This window comes from Chiloscyllium punctatum, chromosome 40 (genome assembly GCF_047496795.1).
Source record: "Chiloscyllium punctatum isolate Juve2018m chromosome 40, sChiPun1.3, whole genome shotgun sequence".
NCBI lineage: Eukaryota > Metazoa > Chordata > Chondrichthyes > Orectolobiformes > Hemiscylliidae > Chiloscyllium > Chiloscyllium punctatum.
In genome coordinates this window covers 54,890,795-54,914,604 of record NC_092778.1, presented here as the reverse complement: position 1 = coordinate 54,914,604, position 23,810 = coordinate 54,890,795, and the positions used below count along the sequence as shown (strand labels likewise).

The following is a 23,810-nucleotide window of genomic DNA, read 5'->3' as shown; positions in this document are numbered from 1 at the left end:
ACTCCACACAATCTTCAAAATGAAGCAAAATGCAGCTTTTGTGTTTTTTAGGCACTGTCAATCATTTGTGTTAATGTTAAATTTAAGTTTGTTTTCTGGAGCATTTGTTTAGACATAATGGAATAGTCTCAGGACTGTGAAAAAGCTAACTTAATTTAAAAAGAGGAAAGTCATTCAATCAGCAGCTGACTTGATAACATCTGCATGTTAAAATTGTCCCTGAACTGACTGATAGCAACGACCTGACTGTAATCCTGATTACCAGCTTTATAGTCAACATCCATGGCTTGTGTATCTCACTGTACCCAGGTAAGTGTTTCAGTTTGTAATTAATGAATTCATGACCTTTTAAACAGTACCCATTTCAATCTTTAATTGCCTTCAGTACAGTGCATAAGTGAATTGGGAAAGAAAACAAGATCTATGGACGCTAGAAATCTGAAACTAAAACTGAAATTGCTAGTCAAACTCAGCAGGTCTAGGCAGCAACTGTGGAGAGAAAACACAGTTACTGTTTCAGCTCTAGACTTCTAAAAAAGAGTCATTGGACCCGAAATGTAAACGCTGCTTTCTTCCTGCACAGATGCTGCCAGACCTGCTGAGTTCCTCCAGTTATTCCTGGTTCTGTTTCTCTAGGTTTGGGTCTGTTTCTGCTGAACTTCTATGCAGCAACAATCACTCCATGTGAAAGTTCTGCTCAGAGCTGACCAACGCCTTCACAGTGATAGACTTTTCACATCTATTTTCCGCTGCCGAAGCTGTCACAACGTTGTGGTAAATTTGTGAACAATGAGAGCCTACAGGAAATGTACAAATTTCACAGCTTTTAGAGAAATAACAGAAAACTGCGACAGAATTGTGGCTGGTTTGGTATAAAGTAGGAGCTGAAAATGTGTTGCTGGAAAAGCGCAGCGGGTCAGGCAGCATCCAAGGAGCAGGAGAATCGACGTTTCGGGCATGAGCCCTTCTTCAGGAATCCTGAAGAAGGGCTCATGCCCAAAATGTCGATTCTCCTGCTCCTTGGATGCTGCCTGACCTGCTGCGCTTTTCCAGCAACACATTTTCAGCTCTGATCTCCAGCATCTGCAGTCCTCACTTTCTCCTATAAAGTAGGAGCAGTCTATAAGGAAAATTTGACAGGTCTGTCCAATTCTCTGTGAGAAAAAAAGAAGCTAAGGAGATAGGGAGGTGGGGGAAAGCCCTCCAGCAAATTACTTAGCAAAATACTTTGTATGTATGCATATTGTATGTGACATACCGATGGACTTTCAGAAGGATTGCATGAATATGTAATCCTCTTTAAATTTCCAAAATCTTGCTGCTGCTTTGTGTATTGAAGGTGTTAATAAAAAGATATATTTTCCTTTTCAAAAACACATTGATTTTTGCAAGTAAGGGAAGAATATTGGGATTACTGTGTTGTCTCTTCCCAGTTAATAATTTATACATAGTTTGGGGGGAGTGGGGACTGGACCTTCAGCTGGGAGCTGGTATGTTGCAGAAAATGTAATCGCCGACCCCTTTATCCCACCCCTCAAATTGTCACTTGAATCCCGAGTGATTTTACAACCCAGTCTTTAGATAGATCCCACTGGCACAGTGCCCACCTGAATTAGGAAGAGGGAGTCAGTTGGCACTGAGTGAAGGTCAGCCCCCGGGTAGTCTCCTTTCTTGGCACATACCTTTATAACCCGAACACTGTACTACCCGAATGTGGGCTTGATGGGTGGCATGGTGGTTCAGTAGTTAGCATTGCTGCCTCACAGCACTAGGGTCCCAGGTTCGATTCCAGCCTCTGGTGACTGTGTGGAGTTTGCACATTCTCCCCATGTCTGCGTGGGTTTCCCTCCACAATCCAAAGATGTGCAGGTTAGGTGAATTGGCCATGCTAAATTGCCCAATCGTGTTCAGGTATGTGTAGGTTAGGTGTATTCGTCAGGGGAAATGTAGAGTAATAGGATCGGGGGGTGGGTCAGGGTGGGACACTCTTCAGAGGGTCGGTGTGGACTTGGGCCAAATGGCCTGTTTCCACATTGTAGGGATTCTATAAATGGATAGAAGTCACTGACTTTGGCAGGAGAAATTAGACTAAATTTTTGAAAAGAATAAAAGCCAAGAATGTTATTTTCTAAACATTGAAAACAATAGAGCAGGTTTTGGTTTGAGGGGCCTTTTCTTTTGCAGGATCTGATGGATGAATACAGCTGTGCATTGAACTACATGGCCACAACTGAAGGGACTGCTTCCATCTCTTAACACATGCTGTAGGAAAGGTGTTGTGAAACTTGGAAGAGTTCAGGAAAGATTTACAAGGATATTGCCAGGGGTTGGAGGGTTTGAGCTACAGGTAGAGGCCGAAAAGGCTGGGGCTACTTTCCTTGGAGTGTTGAAAGCTGAGGGGTGACCTTACAGAAGTTTATAAAATCACGAGGGGCACAGCTAGAGTGAATAGCCATGGTCTTTTCCCTAGGTAGAGAAGCCCAAAACTGGAGAGCATATGTTTAAGGTGAGAGGGGAAAGAGTTAAAAGGGACTTAAGGGGCAATGTTTTCACACAGAGCTTGATGCATGTATGGGATGAGCTGCCAGAGGAAGCGGTGGAGGTTGGTACAATTACAGCATTTAAAAGGTATCTGGATGAGTGTATGAATAGGAAGGGTTTAGAGGGAGATGGGCCAAATGCTGGCAAGTGGGACTAGATGAACTTAGGATGTCTGATTGGCATGGATGAGTTGGACTGAAGGGTCTATTTCCATGCTGTACGTCTCTATGACTCTATGACAGCACCTGACACAGGTCGTGCTATCTTATTGTATCAAGCGTTTTCCAAATATAAAATGTCCTTCAAAGTAGTCATGATTCGGAGATGCCGGTGTTGGACTGGGGTGTACAAAGTTAAAAATCACACAACATCAGGTTATAGTATTTCTCCTCTGGCCTGGAGGCAACCCAGTAGCTGTGAGCGGATATTGTACCATGGCTAACAGTGTAACAGATCTGTCTTGAAACCAAACAATTAAGATAAAATGTTCAGGAATAAACTTAAGTAGAATGGAATTTGCAACAATGTAACTGGGTACATAACGTGTAGCTTTCATATTGCAAAGCTACAACAAAGAGATGGGAACAGATCACCATTCCGATAGGCCCTTATACATGTGAGGTGGAGGCGGGTACTGCAGATGTTGGAGATTAGAGTCAAGATTAAAGTGGTGCTGGAAAAGCACAGCAGGTCAGGCAGCATCCGAGGAGCAGCAAAATCGACGTTTCAGGCAAAAGCCCTTCATCAGGAATGTCGATTTTCCTGCTCCTTAGAAATGTGAAAAGAGAAATGTAAAGAGGCTGTTTGCTTAGAAAATGTACAGCAAGTTGGCTTCATATTAAACATAGAAACGTAAAATATTTCCAGTACAGAAGAAGGTCATTTGACCCATCATGTTACCAAGTGATTCAAATTTTCCCACACCTTTTTCAATCTGTATCCTTTCTTTCTTAACGAAAAGACTCAAGATGATAAACCAGTTGCAATCATAGTTTGTTATATTCGATCAGTGTTCACACATTGGCTGTTGGAAGCCATGACTGGTGAAAGATCTGTTTCTGTGTTTCTGGCCTTTGTAACTATCAGTAGAACGTTGCTACAATACTGGTGTGAGGGACACCTTTTCAACACAGTTTAATACCAGTGCACAAGGAGGAAAAATAAGGATCCTCCCAATCCAGAAAGATAAATAACACCTATGTGAATCAAGTAATTGTCTCAGAAACCGCCACTCAACTTAGTTTAATTACTTTAAATATAAACCCGCACACATTCCAGTCTCTCAATGTAATTAAGATACACACTTGACAGAAAGGACAATGAAAGGTAACATTCTCCACCCTCAGCTGGTATCATTGATTCAGTATGGTTATGTCTGTTCTATAAGACCATAAAAACATAAGATATAGGAGGCCATTCGGGCTATCACATCTGCTCTACTGTTCGATCATGGCTGATGTGTCTCTCAACCCCATTGCCCTGCCTTCTCCAGATGTAACCCTTAATCCTCTTCCTAATGAAGAACCTATCTACCTCTGTCTCAGATACACTCAATGACTTGGCCTCTACAACCTTCTGTGGCAATGGGTTCCACAGATTCCCCACCCTCTGGCTGAAGAAATTCCTGCTCTCTCAGTTCTAAAGGCTTGTCCCTTCATTCTGAGGCTGTGCCCTCGGGTCCTAGTCTCTCCTATTCGGGGAAACATCTTTTCCATGTCCACTCTATCTCGGCCTCTCAGTATTCTGTAAGTGTCAATCAGATTCCCCCTCATTCTTCTGAATTCCATTAAGTGTAGACCCAGAGTCATCAACCGCCCCTCATATGATAAGCCCTTCATTCCTAATCTTATGAACCTCTTCTGGACTCCTTCCCGTACTGACACATTCTTCCTTAGATATGGGGTCCAAAACTACACTCAATATTTCAAATGTGGTCTGACCAGAGCCTTATACAGTAGCACATCTCCGCTCTTGTATTCTAGCCATCTTGAAATGAATGTTAGCATTGTGTTTGCTTTCCTAACTGAACCAGCTTGTTAACTTGAACAGAATCCTGAACCAGGCCTCCCAAGTCCCTTTGTGCTTTAGATTTCCAAAGCCTTTCCTCATTTAAAAATTAGTCTACACCTCTATTCTTCCTACCAAAGTGCATAACACCACACTTGTCCGTCCAAAGTTCATGTGAAACCTGGAGAAAGTGAGGGCTGCAGATGCTGGAGGTCAGAGTCGAGAGCGCGGTGCTGGAAAAGTACAGCAGGTGAGGGAGCATCCGAGGAGCAGGAGAATCGACATTTCAGGCATAAGCCCTTCATCAGAAAAGGCCTGATGAAGGGCTTATGCCTGAAACGTTGATTCTTCTGCTCCTCCGATGCTGCCTGACCTGCTGTACTTTTTCAGCACCCTGTTCTCCATCATTTGAAATCTGAGTTGGTAACACAAAAGTACAACTTGAGCGAGGGCTTGGCAGTCAAAGTTAGACTTAGTGACAATCAGCTGCATCAACATGTTTCATCCAAGAAATGCGTTGCCCCTCCCTGGGAAGTCTCCCTCACCTGGTGCATACCATTGCTCTGGATGTTCTTCCTGTGCTACACAATTGCTGCGATGATAGACTTGATAAACTTCAACATTGAAGTTTGGATGATAGGAATCTGACCTGCGTCATGTTAAAGAGTCATCTCCTGGTTGTGATTTAATCGCTGACTTAGCCTTATCCTTGTTCAGGATCAGTCTGTCAACAAGGTGCATTGAGGAACTGCCATTATACAAACCTTAGAAATGAAAAGGCTGTCAATCTGATGCAAGCAATTCTCGTGCTTTTTCTAATGAATTGTTCTCCTACAACCTTTAACTGGGAGTTTGTTAAATTTAATAAAAGGGATTATTGAATAAAGAATAACTTGAAAGGCAAATTGGCGAATAAAATTCCATTTTTTGGCACCTTCTACAAAACCAAGTTTGCCAGGTTCAGATACCGAATAAATGTATGCGTCTCTCAGCGAGCTCAGTAATAATTATGACCATAATAGGCTTTTCATTTTGCTATATGTGGAGGCAAGCCAAAGAATGAGCATTTTTGAATGCAATCGAACATCTGAAAATTATAATGTTCACACCTAAGAGTTGGAATGAATGCAAAAGACTATATTCCCACTCATGTGAGCCACCACATACCCAGACCATAACATTGCAGATGTACCTGCCAAAGGGTCCATCCGATTACAGCTGTCTTCATGCTGAAGGGTGTTTGAGTAATCTGAGAATACAGCACCAGGGCCAGAACTAATCTTAGTTGCCACTTTAAACCTTGCAGCTTCATCAAATGAGGTTAAGACAGCACCTTGATTTGTTGTCACTGTTTCATCTCGTTACACCGGAGCGTGCTACCTCTTTGCTTAAGGGATCATTTCTAGTTTTCTGTTTCTAACTCTCTCTCTTCCTCCTCCACAATATCCCTCTTGCTCCTCCACAACTCTTAGACTAAATGTTTGGTCACCTGTCCCAATATATCCCTGTGTTGGCTGGGAAGCAACATTTCTTTGACAGTCATCCCTGTGAAGTGCCTTGGAATGTTTTGCTATGATAAAACCAACTAAGCAAATGCAAGTTGTGAATGATGGATCAGTTACCAGGATTGAAGAGCTGGAGGATGTGTATGTGAGAGAGAGTGACTGGGAATGTGAAATGAAAATGCACAAATCTGTTATTGTCAACTGATAGCACTGCAAATCATGTACCATTCTGATCTTTTTCAGGTTACGTCCATTGGATATAGAGTTCATGAACCGTCTAGACAAAATAGTCAATATAGTCCCAGTTATCGCTAAAGCTGATACGCTCACTTTAGATGAGAGACGAGACTTTAAACAAAGGGTATGTATATCCTCTACACTGCTAATATACAATGTCCATTCCATTTTCAATTCTGTCCATATTTGAATCGATTGTTTTTTTCTTGTTCATCATTTATTTAACTACTTTTGTTCAAAACAGTTATCAATGAGCTGGATCCTGAATTGGTTACTGCTTGCGATCTCTAGTTCTAACAATGTGTTCTTCTACAACTTCTTAAAGAATTTATTTTCACTGCTGATTTAAAAATTGGCCCACGTTCATCCTGCCCAGAATGAAGGGATGTTGTTTTGCTTTTGCTGAGGTTAGTTATTTTACTGGAACTCTTTCTTTATTAGAAACAGCCAGTCGGTGCAATCTGAAGATCCTTCTCAGAAAGGCGGACTGGTCTGCTGTTCTTTCTGTCGCTCCCTCCTGGCACTTAGACTTTTGTGTATCTTTTTGCTGGAGGTTCTGGATTTTGGTAGCCACCAGTGCAGTGGATTGCACCATGCTGTGAAGAAGTAAGATTGGAGGAAGAGGTGCCTGACACCTCAGGGTGCCATCACTGGCCCTGACATGAACCTGAAACGACCTCTGTCTGCCAGAATCGAGACCTAGAATTTGAACTGACCCAGAGCCTGGCCCTGAGGTAACATCTGCCCAAACAGGCCAGTGACTAGACAAGAGAATGTTGGCCATCTGGCTTTGTTATATACAGGAGCAGAGGGCTGCAGCCTCCGGTCACAGGCCCCAGAGGGCCTACGCCTGTCAGTAGGAGTCATAGTCATAGAGGTCTATAGCACAGAAAAAGGCCCTTCAGCCCATCAAGTTTGTGCCGGTCAATATAGAGCTACACAGTGGCTTAGTGGTTAGTACTGCTGTCTCACAGTGCCAGCGACCTGGGTTTGAGTCCAGCCTCGGGCGCCTATGTTTGGAGTTTGCACATTCTCTTTGTGTCTGCATGGGTTCCCACCCACAGTCCAAAGATGCGCAGGTTAGGTCGATTGCCTGTGGTGAAAAAAAAGTGCCCTGTAATGTCCGGGAATGTGCAGGTTAAGTGGGTTAGCCATGGTGAGAACCCCCTTGCAGGATTACTGGGATGAGATGAATCTGGGTAGCATGCTATTTGGAGCTTTGGTGCTGAATTGTCTCGTTCTGCACTGTCACGATTCTGTGATTCTATGGACTATACTAATCCCATTTTCTGGTGAAAGTGAGGGGTTCAGCTGGCTGGGACATAACACATTTGGGGGGATTCTGATGGGTGTTCAGAATAGAGCCACTTCCTTTGTTACCATATTAGCCCCCACCTACTCCACAAGGTGGCCATTCAGCACAACAGGTCCATATTAGGACTCTGTGGAAGGATCCACTCAGTCCCATTATCCCCTCAATCCTGTCAGCCTGCAGTCTTACATCCTTTAAGTGCCTTTCCAATTTCCCTTTGAAACCATTGAGCACCTTCACTTCAACTCTCCCTTAAGTTCCAAGTTACCACTCCATGGTATCTCATTCCACCTTTCAAGAGGAACCGCTTGCCTTTTTCTACCTTAGCGATCAAAGTCTTGCACATCATAGTTGGTCCATCCTCAATCACCTCTCTTCCAAAGAGAACCACCTCAGCATCTCCATGGTAACCTATAAGGGGCATAGTATTGACCAGAAACTCAACTGGGAGAAAGTGCAGACTGCAGGTGCTGGAGATCAGAGTCGAAAGATGTGGCGCTGGAAAAATAGCATCCAAGGAGCAGAAGAATTGACGTTTCGGGCATAAGCCCTTCATCAGGAATGTGCAGGGATGGAGAAGGAGGCTGGGAGATAAATAGGGGGGTGGGGATGGGGATGGGGCTGGAGTGAAGACAGCTGGAAAGGTGATAGGTAGATGCAGGTGGAGGGCTGATAGTGATAGGTCAGAGAGGATAGTGGAGAGGGTACGTGGGAAGGAACTGGACGTATCGCATAAATACAGTGGCTACAAGAGCACGTGAGAGACAAGGAATGCTGCAGCAAGTAACTCACCTCCTGATTTCCCAGAAGTCTGTCCACCATCTACCTGGCACACGTCAGGAGTGTGGTGGAATACTCCCCACTTGCCTGGATGGGTGCAGCTCCAACAGCCCTCAAGAAGCTCGACACCATCCAGGAGAAGGCAGCCCACTTGATTGGCACCCCATCCACCACCTCCAACATTCACTCTCTCCACTACTAATGTACTATTTACAACATGAGCTGCAGCAATTCACCCAAGCTCCTCTGACAGCATCTTCCAAACCCACAATCTCTCACAACCAAAGGACAAGAACAGCAGACATAATGGAACCCGCCCACCTGAAAATTCCCCTCCAAGTCACCCACCATCCTGACTTAGAACTACCTTGCTGCTGGTTTGGAATCCTTGAATTCCGTCCCAAACAGAACTGGACCGCAGTGGTTCAGGAGGACAGCTCACTATCACCTCCAAAGCCATCTAGGATGGACAAGAAATGACAACTAATTCACATGCCCAAGTTTGCGTTGCAAGAGACAGTGTGAATTGAGACAATGCTTTGGGGAAGACGTGTTTACGTGAGCCATTGTACAAGTTTTCTCACATCATGTTCTGTATGCAGTAGTTTCAACCATTGTGTTATTTTCAGTTTTAGTTCACTTCCTACGTCCATACCCTGCTTGTAAGTTAGTGCAGAATTTCTTAGAATTCCATCTGCCAATTACATATCCATATTGTAGGTAAGTTAGCTCACTGTGACTGAAGGTTTGCTTTCAGATGTTTCTTCAGCATACTAGAGAGAGTCGGGACATACCACCAGTGCTTCACCAGAGACTCTCATTGATGGTGTTACCTAGTATGGTGACAAAATGTCTGAAATCAAACCTTCAAGCTCAGCAAGCTAACTTACATACTTATCATTAACCTGAGCTACAAATCATCTCAAAAATCACGAACATCCTTATTGTCTTTCGTAAAATGATATACCGGTCATGCATTACTGCTCAAATGCCGGTCTCTTACTTGCACCCTGGCTTTTCTACATTTAACTTTCTACTCTTATCACGATGGATTCAATGGAAACTAGAACTGATTGTGTCAATTGCAGGAACTCACATTTGGCACCTACCAGCTAATGAATCTCTTTACTTGCTCAACACATTAACACCTCTCCTACCAGCAGCCTCTAACCTCCCTCTTCTTCACTGATTTTCAGATTCGACAAGACCTGAGAAACTATTCCATTAATGTTTATCCACAGACAGAATTTGATGAAGATCCAGAGGACAAATTACTAAATGATACGGTGCGGGTAAGTATGCATGCTTGCTGCATTTGATTGGATAATTAAATCTTGATGCATTGCATTCTAGTGAATAACGGGCGGCACGGTGGAACAGTGGTTAGCACTGCTGCCTCGCAGCGCCAGAGACCCGGGTTCAATTCCCACCTCAGGCGACTCTCTATGTGGAGTTTGCACGTTCTCCCCATGTCTGCGTGGGTTTCTTCCGGGTGCTCCGGTTTCCTCCCACAATCCAAAAATGTGCAGGTCAGGTGAATTGGCCATGCTAAATTGCCCCTAGTGTTAGGTGAAGGGGTAAATGTAGGGGAATGGGTCTGGGTGGGTTGCGCTTCGGCGGGTCGGTGTGGACTTGTTGGGCCGAAGGGCCTGTTTCCACACTTTAGGGAATCTAATCTAAACTGAATCACAGCTCAATTACCTTCTAATGGATAACTCAATCACAGTCCATTACATCCAAGTTGGTAATTGAATCACAGTTCACAAGATCCCAGTTTGATATGTTATGAACTAGGCCAGACCCCCTCAAATCATTTCAAGAATGTAGCCCAGACCCTAATGTTTCTAATAATTCTAAGCAGGTGTAGAGTGGATATTCCAGGAGTGATGCAGCTGGTCAAACCACTCAGTTTTAAACAAAACAGAATTTATTTACACAGGAACAAAAGAGAACAGAGTATGGACAACTAGAACTTATCTGAAAACCTAGTTGACCCTATCACAATTTAGTGATGCTGTTCCAAATACCTGCAACATCCCCATAACTAACCCCTTCATTAAAAAGGTACAATCAAACACAGGTTCTTACAGGAGAGATGTCAGAGAGAGATAGAGAGAGAGAGAGAGAGAGAGAGGATCAGCATAAACCTATTTCTTTGGGTCCCCAGCTAAAACTTGACTAGCAACATCAAACAGACTGCTTGCTAAAACAAAACCAAACCAGAGAAAACCCTGAGAACTGGCCACTCCCCTTTCATTGTATAAGTGCTTATTTAAAAAAACTTAAAAGCCTTTTCAATTGGATATTTCCAGACACATCGGAACCTCTGCTTTTATGATCTCTCTCGAATAAAGCCAATAAAAGAATAACCTTGTTAAAGGAGCAGCATTGTCACATTAGCTCAATCATAGCTCATTACATCCCAATGAATGATTGAATCTCAGTTCATTACATCCCAAAGAATAGTTGAAATCACGCTCCATTATATTTGATTTGATTTGTTACTGGCTAGTTTGCCAGTTCCTTCAAAGTATTTTCCTCCACTTTCTCCTTAATACTAAAATCAGCAGAAAAAATAATGAAACCAACTACGTCTTACAAATATAAAATAGTAGCTTCCCTACAATAATCCATCTCATTTGATTCCAACACTGTCAGGCCATGCTGTGGTTCTGCAGTTGCTCCTCTGTTCCCTGTAAGTGGCTTAGTGGCCACTCTCTCTGAGTCAGAAGCTCTAAACCTAACCCTAACCCTAACTCTCCACTATATTTCACAACAGTACAAAATCCCCAAGTACCAGAAACTATTGACCATACCGCTAAACTGAACGAGTTCAATTTTAGACTTACCCAGCTCAATTGCTAACAATATAGTTCTTTTCAAATTCAGAATTACCCTGGAGTTTATGCTTAACTACAAGGTCATATTTACAGTAGCGCATCATCGCTCAGTACTCACCATGGCTTCTCCGACAGCACCCACCAAAACATATGCCAACCTCTGCCACCCAGGAGGCAAGGGCATCAGATGGAAACACCATCACCTGTAAGTTCCCCTCCAGGTCACACACCATCCTGAATTGGAAATATATTGTCGTTCCTCTGCTGTTGCTGGGTCAAAATTCTAGAGTTCCTTGACTGACAACATAGTGGGCGTACCTATCATCCACCTCCCACAAACCCCCAGGACTGCAGCAGTTCAAGGCCTCAGCACCCCGCCACCTTCCCCACAGCAAGCCATGCTACTGATTCCCACATTGTATGAAGAAATAGTTTAGAACCTGTTCCACAGAGAATTTTCTCTTTTTAATTCTGCAGAGTTGCAAAAGGCTCGTTCAGGTGAAGTAAAACCAAGCACACTCTCTCCTCAGCACTTTGTTCAGATTGCAGGGACCAGTGTCAACATAAAGTATCATCAACCAGCACATAAACTATTAGTTCAGTGAGTAAAGTAGCATGTCTGAGGAAATGAACGATTTATTTCAAACATGCTTGAGTTGGCTTCAGAAAAATGGTGCCTGACGGCGTTAACTTGCCCACTAACACTCTCCCACTGTCAATGCTCACCATTAGAAGCTCTGATATTCTCTTTTCTAACAGGAACTCGCTCATGTAGGTAGAATATGAATTGTACCCTCCCACTATCACTGGCAAAAGCGTGAATGAGAGGAAAGAAAAGGGGGTTTGCCCTATTAAATGTCTTGGGATTTGTAATGGTTACAGTTGTGAGAGGAAGTATGCACCAACACAAGATTTTTCAAGCATTGCAGATTGCACCTCATCAAATATTGCCATCAGATAAAGGCACCTCAGGGATTTGTCCTCCTTCCATGATTAATCTGATTTGGTGCCTTTCATAGCTGAGATTGTGAATCTTTCTCAGGGAGTCAATGCAGGACTTTAAAAAAAATTACTATGACAAGGCATGGCATATTAATATCAGAGCATCAACCCCATCACACTGTAAGGTGCTTTCTGCTTAAACTTGTGTAACTTGAGACGTGTATGCAACTCTTCTTATTGGAAAAGCACAAGAACCATCAATTGCAAGAACAAGAGCACATCATCAGTCAGCAGCAGACACTTTAATATCAACCCTGCAGACCCAAAGGTGTCAGAAACCCATGCCAGTCGGGAAGACCCGTGCTTTGAAGTCAATTCCCTGATTAAGTAAGTTGCCACAAGGGTAGATTCCCTCTTCACTTTTGTCCAGGAGAGTTAGGGCTCCCACAAGAATTGGCTGGGCAAGTGTCACATTAACCAGGGGTGAACTGCAGGCCAGGGTCAAGGGTCTTTGGCCCCAGCCCTAATTCACCTGGCAACAAGCAGCCTGGCATCAGGGCTCCCATCTCACTAAAGGGGGAGGGTCTGCCTCCAAGCATCGCTGGCCACTTAGAAGGCCGATGGCCTCTGAGACCCGGCATTGCCACTGGGAGCAGGCCCCTGCTGGGACTGCAACCAGACCAGGGAGGGAGGAGGGGCTGGTTAGATCAGGGAGGGAGGAGGGGCTGGTTCGAACTGGAGGGAGGAGGGGCTGGTTCGAACTGGAGGGAGGAGGGGCTGGTTCGAACTGGAGGGAGGAGGGGCTGGTTAGATCAGGGAGCGGGGGGGGGAGCTGGTTAGATCAGGGAGGAAGGAGGGGCTGGTTAGATCAGGGAGCGGGGTGGAGCTGGTTAGATTAGGGAGGGAGGGGGGGCTGGTTAGATCAGGGAGGGAGGGCTGTTTAGATCAGGGAGGGGGGGCTGGTTAGATCAGGGAGGGAGGAGGGGCTGGTTAGATCAGGGAGCGGGGGGGAGCTGGTTAGATCAGGGAGGGAGGAGAGGCTAGTTAGATCAGGGAGGGGGGGGGCTGGTTAGATCAGGGAGGGGGGGGGGGCTGGTTAGATCAGGGAGGGGGGGGGCTGGTTAGATCAGGGAGGGGGGGGGGGCTGGTTAGATCAGGGAGGGAGGAGAGGCTAGTTAGATCAGGGAGGGGGGGGGGCTGGTTAGATCAGGGAGCGGGGGGAGCTGGTTAGATCAGGGAGGGAGGAGAGGCTAGTTAGATCAGGGAGGGGGGGGGCTGGTTAGATCAGGGAGCGGGGGGAGGGTGCTGGTTAGATCAGGGAGGGGCTGGTTAGATCAGGGAGGGAGGAGGGGCTGGTTAGATCAGGGAGCGGGGGTGGGGGCTGGTTAGATCCGGGAGGGGCTGGTTAGATCCGGGAGGGAGGAGGGGCTGGTTAGATCAGGGAGCGGGGGTGGGGGCTGGTTAGATCAGGGAGCGGGGGGAGGGTGCTGGTTAGATCCGGGAGGGGCTGGTTAGATCAGGGAGGGAGGAGGGGCTGGTTAGATCAGGGAGGGAGGAGGGGCTGGTTAGATCCGGGAGGGAGGAGGGGCTGGTTAGATCAGGGAGCGGGGGTGGGGGCTGGTTAGATCAGGAAGCGGGGGTGGGCGCTAGTTAGATCAGGGAGGGAGGAGGGGCTGGTTAGATCAGGGAGCGAGGAGGGGCTGGTTAGATCAGGGAGCGAGGGGGGGCTGGTTAGGCAGGCAGAGTTGTAGTGGGAGGAGGGCTGTAGTGTGTTTGTCATTGCTGAGGGTGAGAGTACATTTCTGTTGCGCCCTTGCTGCCAGGCAGTGCCACTGGGAGCCACGGGCTGTGTGGTAGTTGCCATACGCTGCAGTGATGGAAAATGACCCTTAATCAGTCAGTCACGGACTTCAAGTGGGCGTTTGATCATGGAGGCCATTTTTGACCTTCCTTGCTACTAACTGTCAAAGTTGGGAAGGTGACAGACTCTCCTCCCTCTCCTCAATCCCACACCTTCCTGCCCACTCCCCCTTTAGATAAATCGAGTGAACCCAGAGCATTAAACAGAAGTCATGGTACCAAGTCTGACTTGCTGAGTTGCATGTGATCCCCTTTACTTTGCCAAGTGGTTGAATAACCATCTTGCCAGACTCTGACTATAGCTGTAAACGACCGAATCGATTTACATGAACAACAAGTTGAGAATTAAACAGTAGCAAAGACATACACTGCATGACATGATATATAAACCAAAGCTATCCTGATTGGAATCTTGAGAGTAACACTCACATTTCTGACCCGAAGAGTAACTGTAATACTGTGTACAGCGGAACCTTGGTTATCTGAACATTGATTAACCAAATTTCGGATTATCCGAACACGATCGCACGGTCCCGATGCTTGGCTAAACTGAGTTATCCGTCATTCCATTATCTGCACATTTGATTATCTGAACAAAATACTCCCCGCCCGTGTTGTTCGGATAACTGAGGTTCCTCTATATAGTTCTGGGCTGACCCAGTTTTTTTTTGCTGCTAACCTTCCAGGGAGTTTCTTGCCTTTCTCATAGTTTCAAATGAAGTTGCAGCGTTGACTCAAGTGTTCACTCGGTGTGCATTATAACGAGAAAAATATTTACCAGCATTTTCAATGGCTCTTAGTACTTCACAATGTGCTTTACAGAAAGTTAAGTATTTTCGTAGTGCAGGTACTGTCGGAAACTCCTTTGAAGTTGTCTCCAGTGATAGGGGAAATCAAATGTATACATGGTGCAACTACCACTAGGCTGTCAGACATCGACCAACATCAAATGAGGATGGCCGTGTTTGTGAACCCTTTCAAGTTACTATTTGTTGCTGCAAGATGCCAACAGTTGGACAGAAATCTGAGCAAATGCTGGGCTAAATGATGCAAGTAGCTTTGCGACAAGGATGAGCGCGTTAGAACAACTCTTTATTTCATTCTGCCATAAAATAGTCTGTTCTTATTTACATTGACAAGACTGTCATGTCTTTAACGGATCCAGGATAGCAACTTTAACTATGCCTAAGGCTAAGGAAATGTTCTGTGATGGGCCGTGTCTGAGATGGAGACATTTCTGCTTTTAACGGAGAATTTGGGTGAAGATTTAATGTCGGGGAAGATGTAGGAGCAATATTTGGATTGTTTATGCAAAGAGGCAACATAGATTGGACAGGCCGAATGGTCATTTCATCTGATACACCTATAGCAGGTGCTTTTCAGTTTCTTCAGTTCATTTGACCAATGGCAAAAGGAGATCGTAGAGCAACATGACAGAGACATAACAATGGCCAGGCTTGTACCTCATCGATATATCTCACTGCGCAGAGCCATTCAATTTACTCTGTCAGAAATATGTGACTTTGTGGTTCCTTACAGATTTGTGTACTCAAAGGTAGATGTACAGATGATTTAGTTTGGGATATTGTCACGCTTTTAGTTAAATCAGAAGTGAGAAGATCATTCACAAGTTTTTTTTTGAGTTCATTATTAAAATGATGCAAATGGGGTTGGATCAATTCTCTCTTTGTGTTTATTATAATCAATGCCCAGTCTCTGTTTGACGGCACTGTCTTTTGCTGAGCCAGGAGTGACCCGAAGGCATAGAATTAAATAGCTGCAAGGAAGAGAAGTTGTCTTCACTTGAGAGACATTGAAAGTTTGGGCGGTTCAAAGGCTTATTTACTGTCCGAACTTCAAGTGTAGCTTAGCGGGTGGCACCCATGGGCTTTGAGTAAGAAATTAATGTGGAGGTGCCATTGTTGGACTGGGGTGGACAAAGTCAGAAGTCACGTGACACCATATTATAGTCCAATAGATTTATTTGAAATCAAAAGCTTTCAGAGTGCTGTTCCTTCGTCAGGTGATGAAGGAGCAGTGCTCCGAAAGCTTGTGATTTCAAATTAACCTGTTGGACTATAATCTGGTGTCAAGTGACCTGTGACTTCCAGAAGAAGGTTATGGATATAAAGTATCAACCCAGGAATTTGATCACATACAGCCGTCCCTCCAGTGCAGTGTTGAGGAAGTGCTGCTCTGTCACTGTGCTAGTTTTTGGAGGAGATGTTAAACCCAGAACTCTGCCTGCCCAGAGGAGTGTGCAAAAGATTCAGTGGCAGTCTTCCGAGAAAGAGGAAGGATGATATTTCTGGTGTTCTGACCAATAATTATCCCTCAACCTACACCATGAAAGCAAATTATCACATCCTTATCACATTGATCTTGTGAGACCTTGCAATGTGTAAGCTGAATGCTATATTTTCCTGCATTACTAAAGTGATTACATTTCATTGACTGTAAAACATTTTGCAATGTTTTGAATTGTAAAAGGTGTTATGTAACTGTATGTTCTTTTTCTTTAATGAAAATGTCATATTTGGTCTTCCGTGTTCCCTCCTGCAGGAAAAAATTCCCTTTGCAGTCGTTGGCACTGACCAGGAACATCAAGTGAATGGGAAGAAGATTTTGGGAAGGAAAACCAAGTGGGGAATTATTGAAGGTAAAAGATCAATTACTGATTGTGGATATTGATGTGAACAAAACATAATTTAATTCTGGGTTTAAGCAGCGTATTGCTACCAAATGCAAAATAATGATTGACCTTGGGAAGAAATGATGGATTCAGAGACAATGATGAAACCACTATAGATACTCTAGATCAACTTGTTTAGGTGTGTTGTGACAATGCTCTGGAGCAGGAGGGTCATTTAAATCAAGACCTTCTGGCCCAGAGGTACGAACACTGCCATTGTACCAGAAGACCCTCAATGATGTGCTGATGATATTTTTATAACTATGCATGAGTTAAAAAGCAATTGTGTGCAATATTATTTGGCAACATGCGATCATCACAATGGCCGATGTTGTTTCTGGATTCTTTTAGATTAGATTAGATTACTTACAGTGTGGAAACAGGCCCTTTGGCCCAACAAGTCCACACCGACCCACCGAAGCACAACCCACCCAGACCCATTCCCCTACATTCACCCCTGCCCCTAACACTACGGGCAATTTAGCATGGTCAATTCACCTAACCTGCACATTTTTGGACTGTGGGAGGAAACCGGAGCACCCGGAGGAAACCCACATGGACACGGGGAGAACGTGCAAATTCCACACAATCAGTCAACTGAGGCGGGCATTAAACCCGGGTCTCTGGCGCTGTGAGGCAGCAGTGCTAACCACTGTGCCACCGTGCCGCCCACATCATACAGACATGGGGAGAATGTGCAAACCCCACACAGACAATCACCTGAGGCCAGAATCGAACCCAGGTCCCTGACATTGTGAGGCAGCAGTGCTAACCACTGAGCCACCATGCCGCCCCAAATTCTCTGCTTTGGATGGGTAGCTTGAAAAGCTGTTGTAGACTCTCCTGTTCACTTTTAACTAACAGCACTGTTTTCACTGTCTCGCCTGCATTGTTCAACAGAACAGTGCCATCTGCTCACCTTTCAATTCCCACGATTGATGGTTTACCTAAAAGCTTGTCTGCAATCTCAGAGTAATTACCCTGTCCAGTAAGAAATCCTTTATTTGCAATGCCTGGGCAGAAATTAAATACTTTGGTTTATCCAAACTAAGTAATTACTAGTAGCAGTGTTTATTCTAAAACCAAAGCAGGCATTCTCATGTGTTAAGGAGCTCAAATTATTAATGTGTTTCCTTCATCAAAGAAAGAGAGTTAGCCAATTAGTCTTTGAAGGTCGCGTTTTTGCTACACATATAGTTTGATAGATAAAAAGATCAATCATGTTCATTCACTGAATACTAACTGGTGTAACATTGCCATATGGAGGCTTGTTATCAGAATGGTTTGTCAAATAAACAAGTGCCATTAGGTAGAAGCTTATGGGTCCAAGTTGCACTCCAGGATTTGAGCACACAGTCTAACCTGAAACATCTCTCGGTGCAGTACTAACGGAGTATTGCACCGTCAGAGGTAATGTCATTTGGATGAGATATTAAACTGAATGCTGCCTTCAAGTAGATTCAGAGTAAAAGAGCTCTTCTGATGTCTTGGCCAAGATTGACCCCTCAATCAGTGTCACTAAAAGATGATCTTATTGCTGTTTTAGGGACCTCACTGTGCACAGATTAGCTGCCACATTTCTCTCTGTTTAACAGGGTGTATGGTACGTAGGGATGCACATTAAGACCGAGATAAGGGGATCATCTTCTCTTCAAGGGTTGTGGATTGGTTGGCTCCATTATGTATATTATGTATTATGATACACAGATTTTTAATCAGTAAGAGACTCAAGGATTATGGAGAAAAGGCAAGAAAGTGGAGTTGAGGATTACCTGATCAGCCATGATCTCATTGAATGGCGGAGCAGGCTCGATGGGCTGAATGGCCTACTTCTGGTATTTTGTCTCAAGGCCTTATCATCTTATGAGGGCAGAGTTAGCTGGAGAGGACTGAGAAAGGAGTTTAGTAGAAAACAAAGTTGAGGAACAATAGCAGACATTTAAGAAAATAGTTCATGGCTCATAGCAAAGCTTCATCCCAGTAAAGAAGGAAGTTTCCAGAAAGAGCTGACCATGGTTAAAGAAAAGTGTACAATGTGGCAAATATTAGTGGTAAGCCACAGGATTGAAAACATTTTAACAAAAGATGATAAACAAGTAACCAAAGCTAATAAAGAGGAAGAAGATAAAATATGAGAGCAAACGAGCAAGGAATTTAAAATCAGACAGTAAGAGCTTTTTAAAATATATAACAATGAAGAGAGCCAAAGTGAACAAAGACCTCTTGGAGAGTGAGGCTGGAGAAGTAAGATGGGGAACCAGGAGATAACTCAATTAAATACTTCGGGTCAGTCTTGTGGTAGCTGCCACAAATAGCATTCCAAACCTGTAAAATAATTAAGAGGCAAAGATGGCAAGGAGTAAATTCAATAACTATTGCAGGAGAAAATATACAAAAGAAACTAATATGGCTAAAGGCCAGTAAATCCTCTAGACCTGATGGGTTGCACTCCAAGATGTTACAGGGAGAAAGTACTCATGCCAGAGGTACTGGTAATAATCTTGTAAAAATGTTAGATTCTGGAGAAGTCCCAGAGGATTGGAAAACTGCCAATGCAAGGCCCTTGTTCCAAAAGCAAAGGAGACAAATAGAAAACAGGGAACTGTAGGCCAGCCAGCTTAACATCTGTCATTGGGAAGTGTTTAAGTCTATTATAAATCATGTAACAACAAAGCATTTAGAAATATAGAAATTAATCAAGCAGAGTCATGAACCAGAAATCAAGCCAAGCAAACTTATTAAAATTCTTTGAGGAGTTAATAAGCAGGATAGCTTGAGGGGAAGCAGTGGAAGACATTTGCATTTCCAAAAGGTATTTGATAAGGTACAGCACATGAGGTGACTTAGTAAGATAAGCGCCTCTGGTGTTGGAGGGAGTACATGAGTACGGATAGAGGATTGGATAACTAGTGGAAAACAGAGAGTTGGGATAACATGGGCATTTTCTGGATGGCAACCTGGAACTAGTAAAGGTGCCACTGGGATCCATGTTGGGGCCACAATTATTTACGAAATATATGAATGACTTGGATGAGGAAAGTAAATGTACTGCAGCCAGGCTTAGAGATAACATAAAAATAGATGGGAAGGTGAATGGTCAGAAGGACATGCAATCTGCAGAGGGACATAAACAGGTCAGCGAGCGGGCAAAAACATGGCAGAAAATCTCAGAAAATGTAAGGTGATGCACTTTGGCAGGAAAAATACCAAGAACTGAATGGTATTTCAATACAGAAGGGCTGCAGAAAGCTGCAGCTCAGAGGGACTGGGTTCTTGGTGTATAACTCACAAAAAAAAAGCTAACATCAAGTTCAGTTGGTCATAGAGAAGGCAAATGGAATGTTGTCCTTTATTTTGAAGGGAATGGATTAGAAAAATGGGGGGAGTCTTGCTAAAACTATCCGAGGGCATGGATCAAACCACAAATGGAATAATGTGAACAGTTTTAGGCCTTTTATCTAAGGAAAGGTATGCTACCATTGGGAGGCAGTCCAAAGAAGGTTTTGGGTATGGAGAGCGTGTCTTATGAGGGGAGGTTGAGTTGTTGGGCTTGTAATCATTGGGGTTTAGAAGAATGAGAGGAGACTATATTGAAACATAACTTTATTAGGGGGCTGGTCAGAATCATTACAAGGAGGTTGTTTCCCCTTGTCAGAGAGTCTAGAACCAGACGGCATCATCTCAGAGTAAGGGGTGACTCAGTTAGGACAAAGATCAGGAGGACATTCCACAATAGAGACTGGGTCATAGACTTATACAGCACAGAAATGGACCCTTCAGTCCAACTCATCAGCAGCAATCAGACATCCCAATCTGACCTAGTCCCATTTGCACTTGGCCTATATCCCTCTAAACTATACCTTTTCATATACCAAGCCAGATGCCTTTTAAATGTTGTAATTGTACCAGCCTCCACCACTTCCCCTGGCAGCTCATTCCATATTTACAGCACTCTCTGCGTGAAAAAGTTACCCCTCAGGTCCTTTTTAGATCCTTCACCTCTCATCTTAAACCTACGCCCTCTAGTTTTGGACTCCCCTATCCATGGAAAAAGACCTTGTCTATTCACCCTGTCCATGTCCCTCATGACTTTATAAACCTCTATAAGGTCACCCCTCAGCATCTGAAGCTTCAGGGGAAAAAGACCCATCCTAATCAGCCTCTCCCTGTAGCTCCAACAGCCAGTCATTAAATGTATCCAAGGCTGAGGTAGATTTTTAATCAGTAAGGCCTATCAAAGGTTGTGGGTAAAAGACAGGAAAGTGGAATTGAGGATTATGATGATCTCGCTGAATGGCAGAGCAGTCTCAGTAGACCGAATGGCTTCCTTATGCTCCTATGCCTTATTTGATTTGATTTGATTTGATTGGATTTAGTGTTGATACATATACCTAGGTACAGTGAAAAGTTTTGTTTTTCATGAGTACAAGAAGACCATACCATACAAAGTGCATTAGGGTAATCGAACAGAGCAAGGAATACAGTTTTATGGATGCAGGGATGATGCACAAAGAGCGAAATCGATATTAAATTTAAAATTTGAGAGGTCCATTCAGAAGTCTAATAACAGTGGGGAAGAAGCTGTTCTTGAATCTGTTGTTATGTAAATTAAAGGTTTTATTTCTTCTGCCCGACTGTAGAGATTAGAAGTGATTCTAACCGGGATGGGAGGGGTCTTTAATGATGTCGGCTGTCTTCCTGAGGCAACTACAAGTGTGGATGGAGTCAATGGATGGAAGGTTGGCTTGTGTGATGTTCTGGGCTGTGTTCACAACTCTCTATGGTTTCTTACAGTCCTGGGCAGAGCAGTTGCCTTACCAAGCCATGATACATCCAGATAAAATGCTCTTTATGGTACATCCATAGAGTCTTTACAGACATGCTGAATTTTCTTAGCCTCCTGAGGAAGTAGAGGCGTTGTTGTGCTTTCTTGACTATAGTGTCAGCATGGGTGGACCAGGACGGATTATTGGTGATTGTCACTTCGAGATGCTCTCAACCATCTCCACCTTGTTTCCTGAAGTCAATGAGCAACTCTTTTGTTTTGCTGACACTGAGGGAGAGATTGTTATCTTTACACCACGCCATTACACAATTTATTTCTTTCCCGTATTCTGTGTTGACACCTTACACCTGTGAAAAGGCACAGCTGTAATTCCTGGAAAAGCAAATCAGAAATTGGAGGAAATATTCACACTGGTGAATTGACCAGTGCACTCTAATGGGATGTGAGTATTACATTGATGATAATATCACGATGGGGGTCATCTGACATCTATAGAATTGAGAGAGCGAGAGTGAGAGTGAGATAAACGTGATCAAGGCTGGAAGAGGAGCTGAAGAGAAAGCTGTGTTTAACATGATGTTTTCCTTAGTGTAAGTAGTGAAAGATCCACTCCCCACAAAGGCTACAATGACAAACCAGATTAAGTGATGCACAAATTCCTGAACTCAAAAAACTGAATGATAAGATTCATCGTGCAGTATTTGTTCACTTTGTCCATAGTGGAAGTATGTGACAGAATTTTCATAGAATCAAAGAGCAATCCAGGCTGGAGGCCATTTGGCCCTCTGTGCTTGTGCTAGCTCTTTCTTAGAGCTGAGTGGGCCAGCCATCCTCCCCCTCTTTTATCCAATTTATATCCAGTTCCCTTTTGAAAGTGGGTATGGAATCTGCTTCCTCTACCTTTTTCAGGCAGTGCATTCAGGCCCGCAACAGCTAACTGACTGAGGGGGGAATGTAAAGGTTTTTGTGCTGTCTTTGGTTTTTCTCTTAACCAAACCTTTTAATATTTTCTTCGAGCAAACGATTTCCGATAAATTCCCTCCTGTTTAACTGAGAGCTGACTCGGCTGGCCATACACAGAGGCAATGCTGGGGTCAGATTTCAGTGTCACCCAGGAGTTCAGTGACACAATGGGGCAGCGGTAATGGTTACAAGCTGCTGTTTGTTTGATTCCTCAGACAGTTTTCAGCTCCAGCTGAAGTTGGAGCAGGGTCACCATGTACCCATCATCAGTCACATAAAGTTTGGGATTATCCAAGTTGATGAAGTCTGAAAGTAACATCAACTTTCACAGTGTTAAGCCAAAAAGAACATTTATGTTTATATGGCACCAAGCTAACTCCAAACTTGTTCGTGGCCAATTAAGTGTTTTTAAAATGTCATCATTGTTGGAAACTGCTGCATAATCTATACAAAAAATGTGGAAGTAACACTTTTTTTAGCAATGTAACGAGCCTTTTCCTCATTAAGTTATTATGCTACAAATTAAGTTAATTTAACAAAAAAAATGCTCAGTAAATGTGGTTTTCACTCACTAAATATCCAGTTGGGAGACTACCATTAAAAGCAACAGGAAATCAGTATGTTAAGTACTAATGGTTTAAAGTTAAGGAGGTGTATATCTTATTGACAGTCAAATGTTATTGCTGTCCTGTATTTTTGAATTATGCTTGAGGCCCTGCCAATTTTTCTTCTTGAACTTGCTTAATGAACAGCAAAAACTAAACAAACATGTTATACAGACAGACAGCAAGGAAATACACAGTTGCATCTCCCCTTTGTTGTTCCACAGTGCAGTAGAAAATAGTGATGTTATTCTGAAAAGGTATCCATGCTTCTTTTGCCTTGTAATGTTTCACTCTATCTCTGTGTCACTCCTCCTTGCTCTTTCCCTCCTTCCAAACAGTGGGAATGCAATTTATAGAATTTATAGAATGCAGAAGGGAGCCATTCAGCCCATCAAGTCTGCACCAACTCAGCAAAGATCTTCCCACCCAATCTCTGTGACTCTGCAGGAGGTTTTTACCATGGCTAACCCACCTAGCCTTCACATCCCTGAACACTACAGGCAATTTAACATAACCTTTCCACCTAACCTGCTCATCTTTGGACAGTGGGAGGAAACCGGAGCACCCACAGACATGGGAAGAACATGCAAACTCCACACAGACAGTCGCCCGAGGGTGGAATCGAACCCAGGTCCCTGAGAGGCAGCAGAGCTACTCGCTGAGGCATTGCGCCACATTGCTGAAGGCTTGCAGCCTTGACATTCGGACTTGACCCTTCCACCTTCCAAACGCAGCAGCGG

At 43.9% G+C, this 23,810-nt stretch overlaps 1 protein-coding gene across 7 annotated transcripts in view; it reads left to right on the top strand.

Annotated features, from left to right (window-relative positions):
• Positions 1–23,810, top strand: part of LOC140464628 (neuronal-specific septin-3-like) — a 408,811-nt gene that overhangs the window by 361,729 nt on the left and 23,272 nt on the right. For all 7 annotated transcript variants that reach the window (XM_072559949.1, XM_072559956.1, XM_072559954.1 and 4 more), the window contains 3 exons: positions 6,297–6,414; positions 9,579–9,674; positions 16,587–16,683. In XM_072559949.1, the coding sequence (XP_072416050.1) occupies positions 6,297–6,414; positions 9,579–9,674; positions 16,587–16,683 (311 nt within the window). The remainder of the gene's footprint in view (positions 1–6,296; positions 6,415–9,578; positions 9,675–16,586; positions 16,684–23,810) is intronic.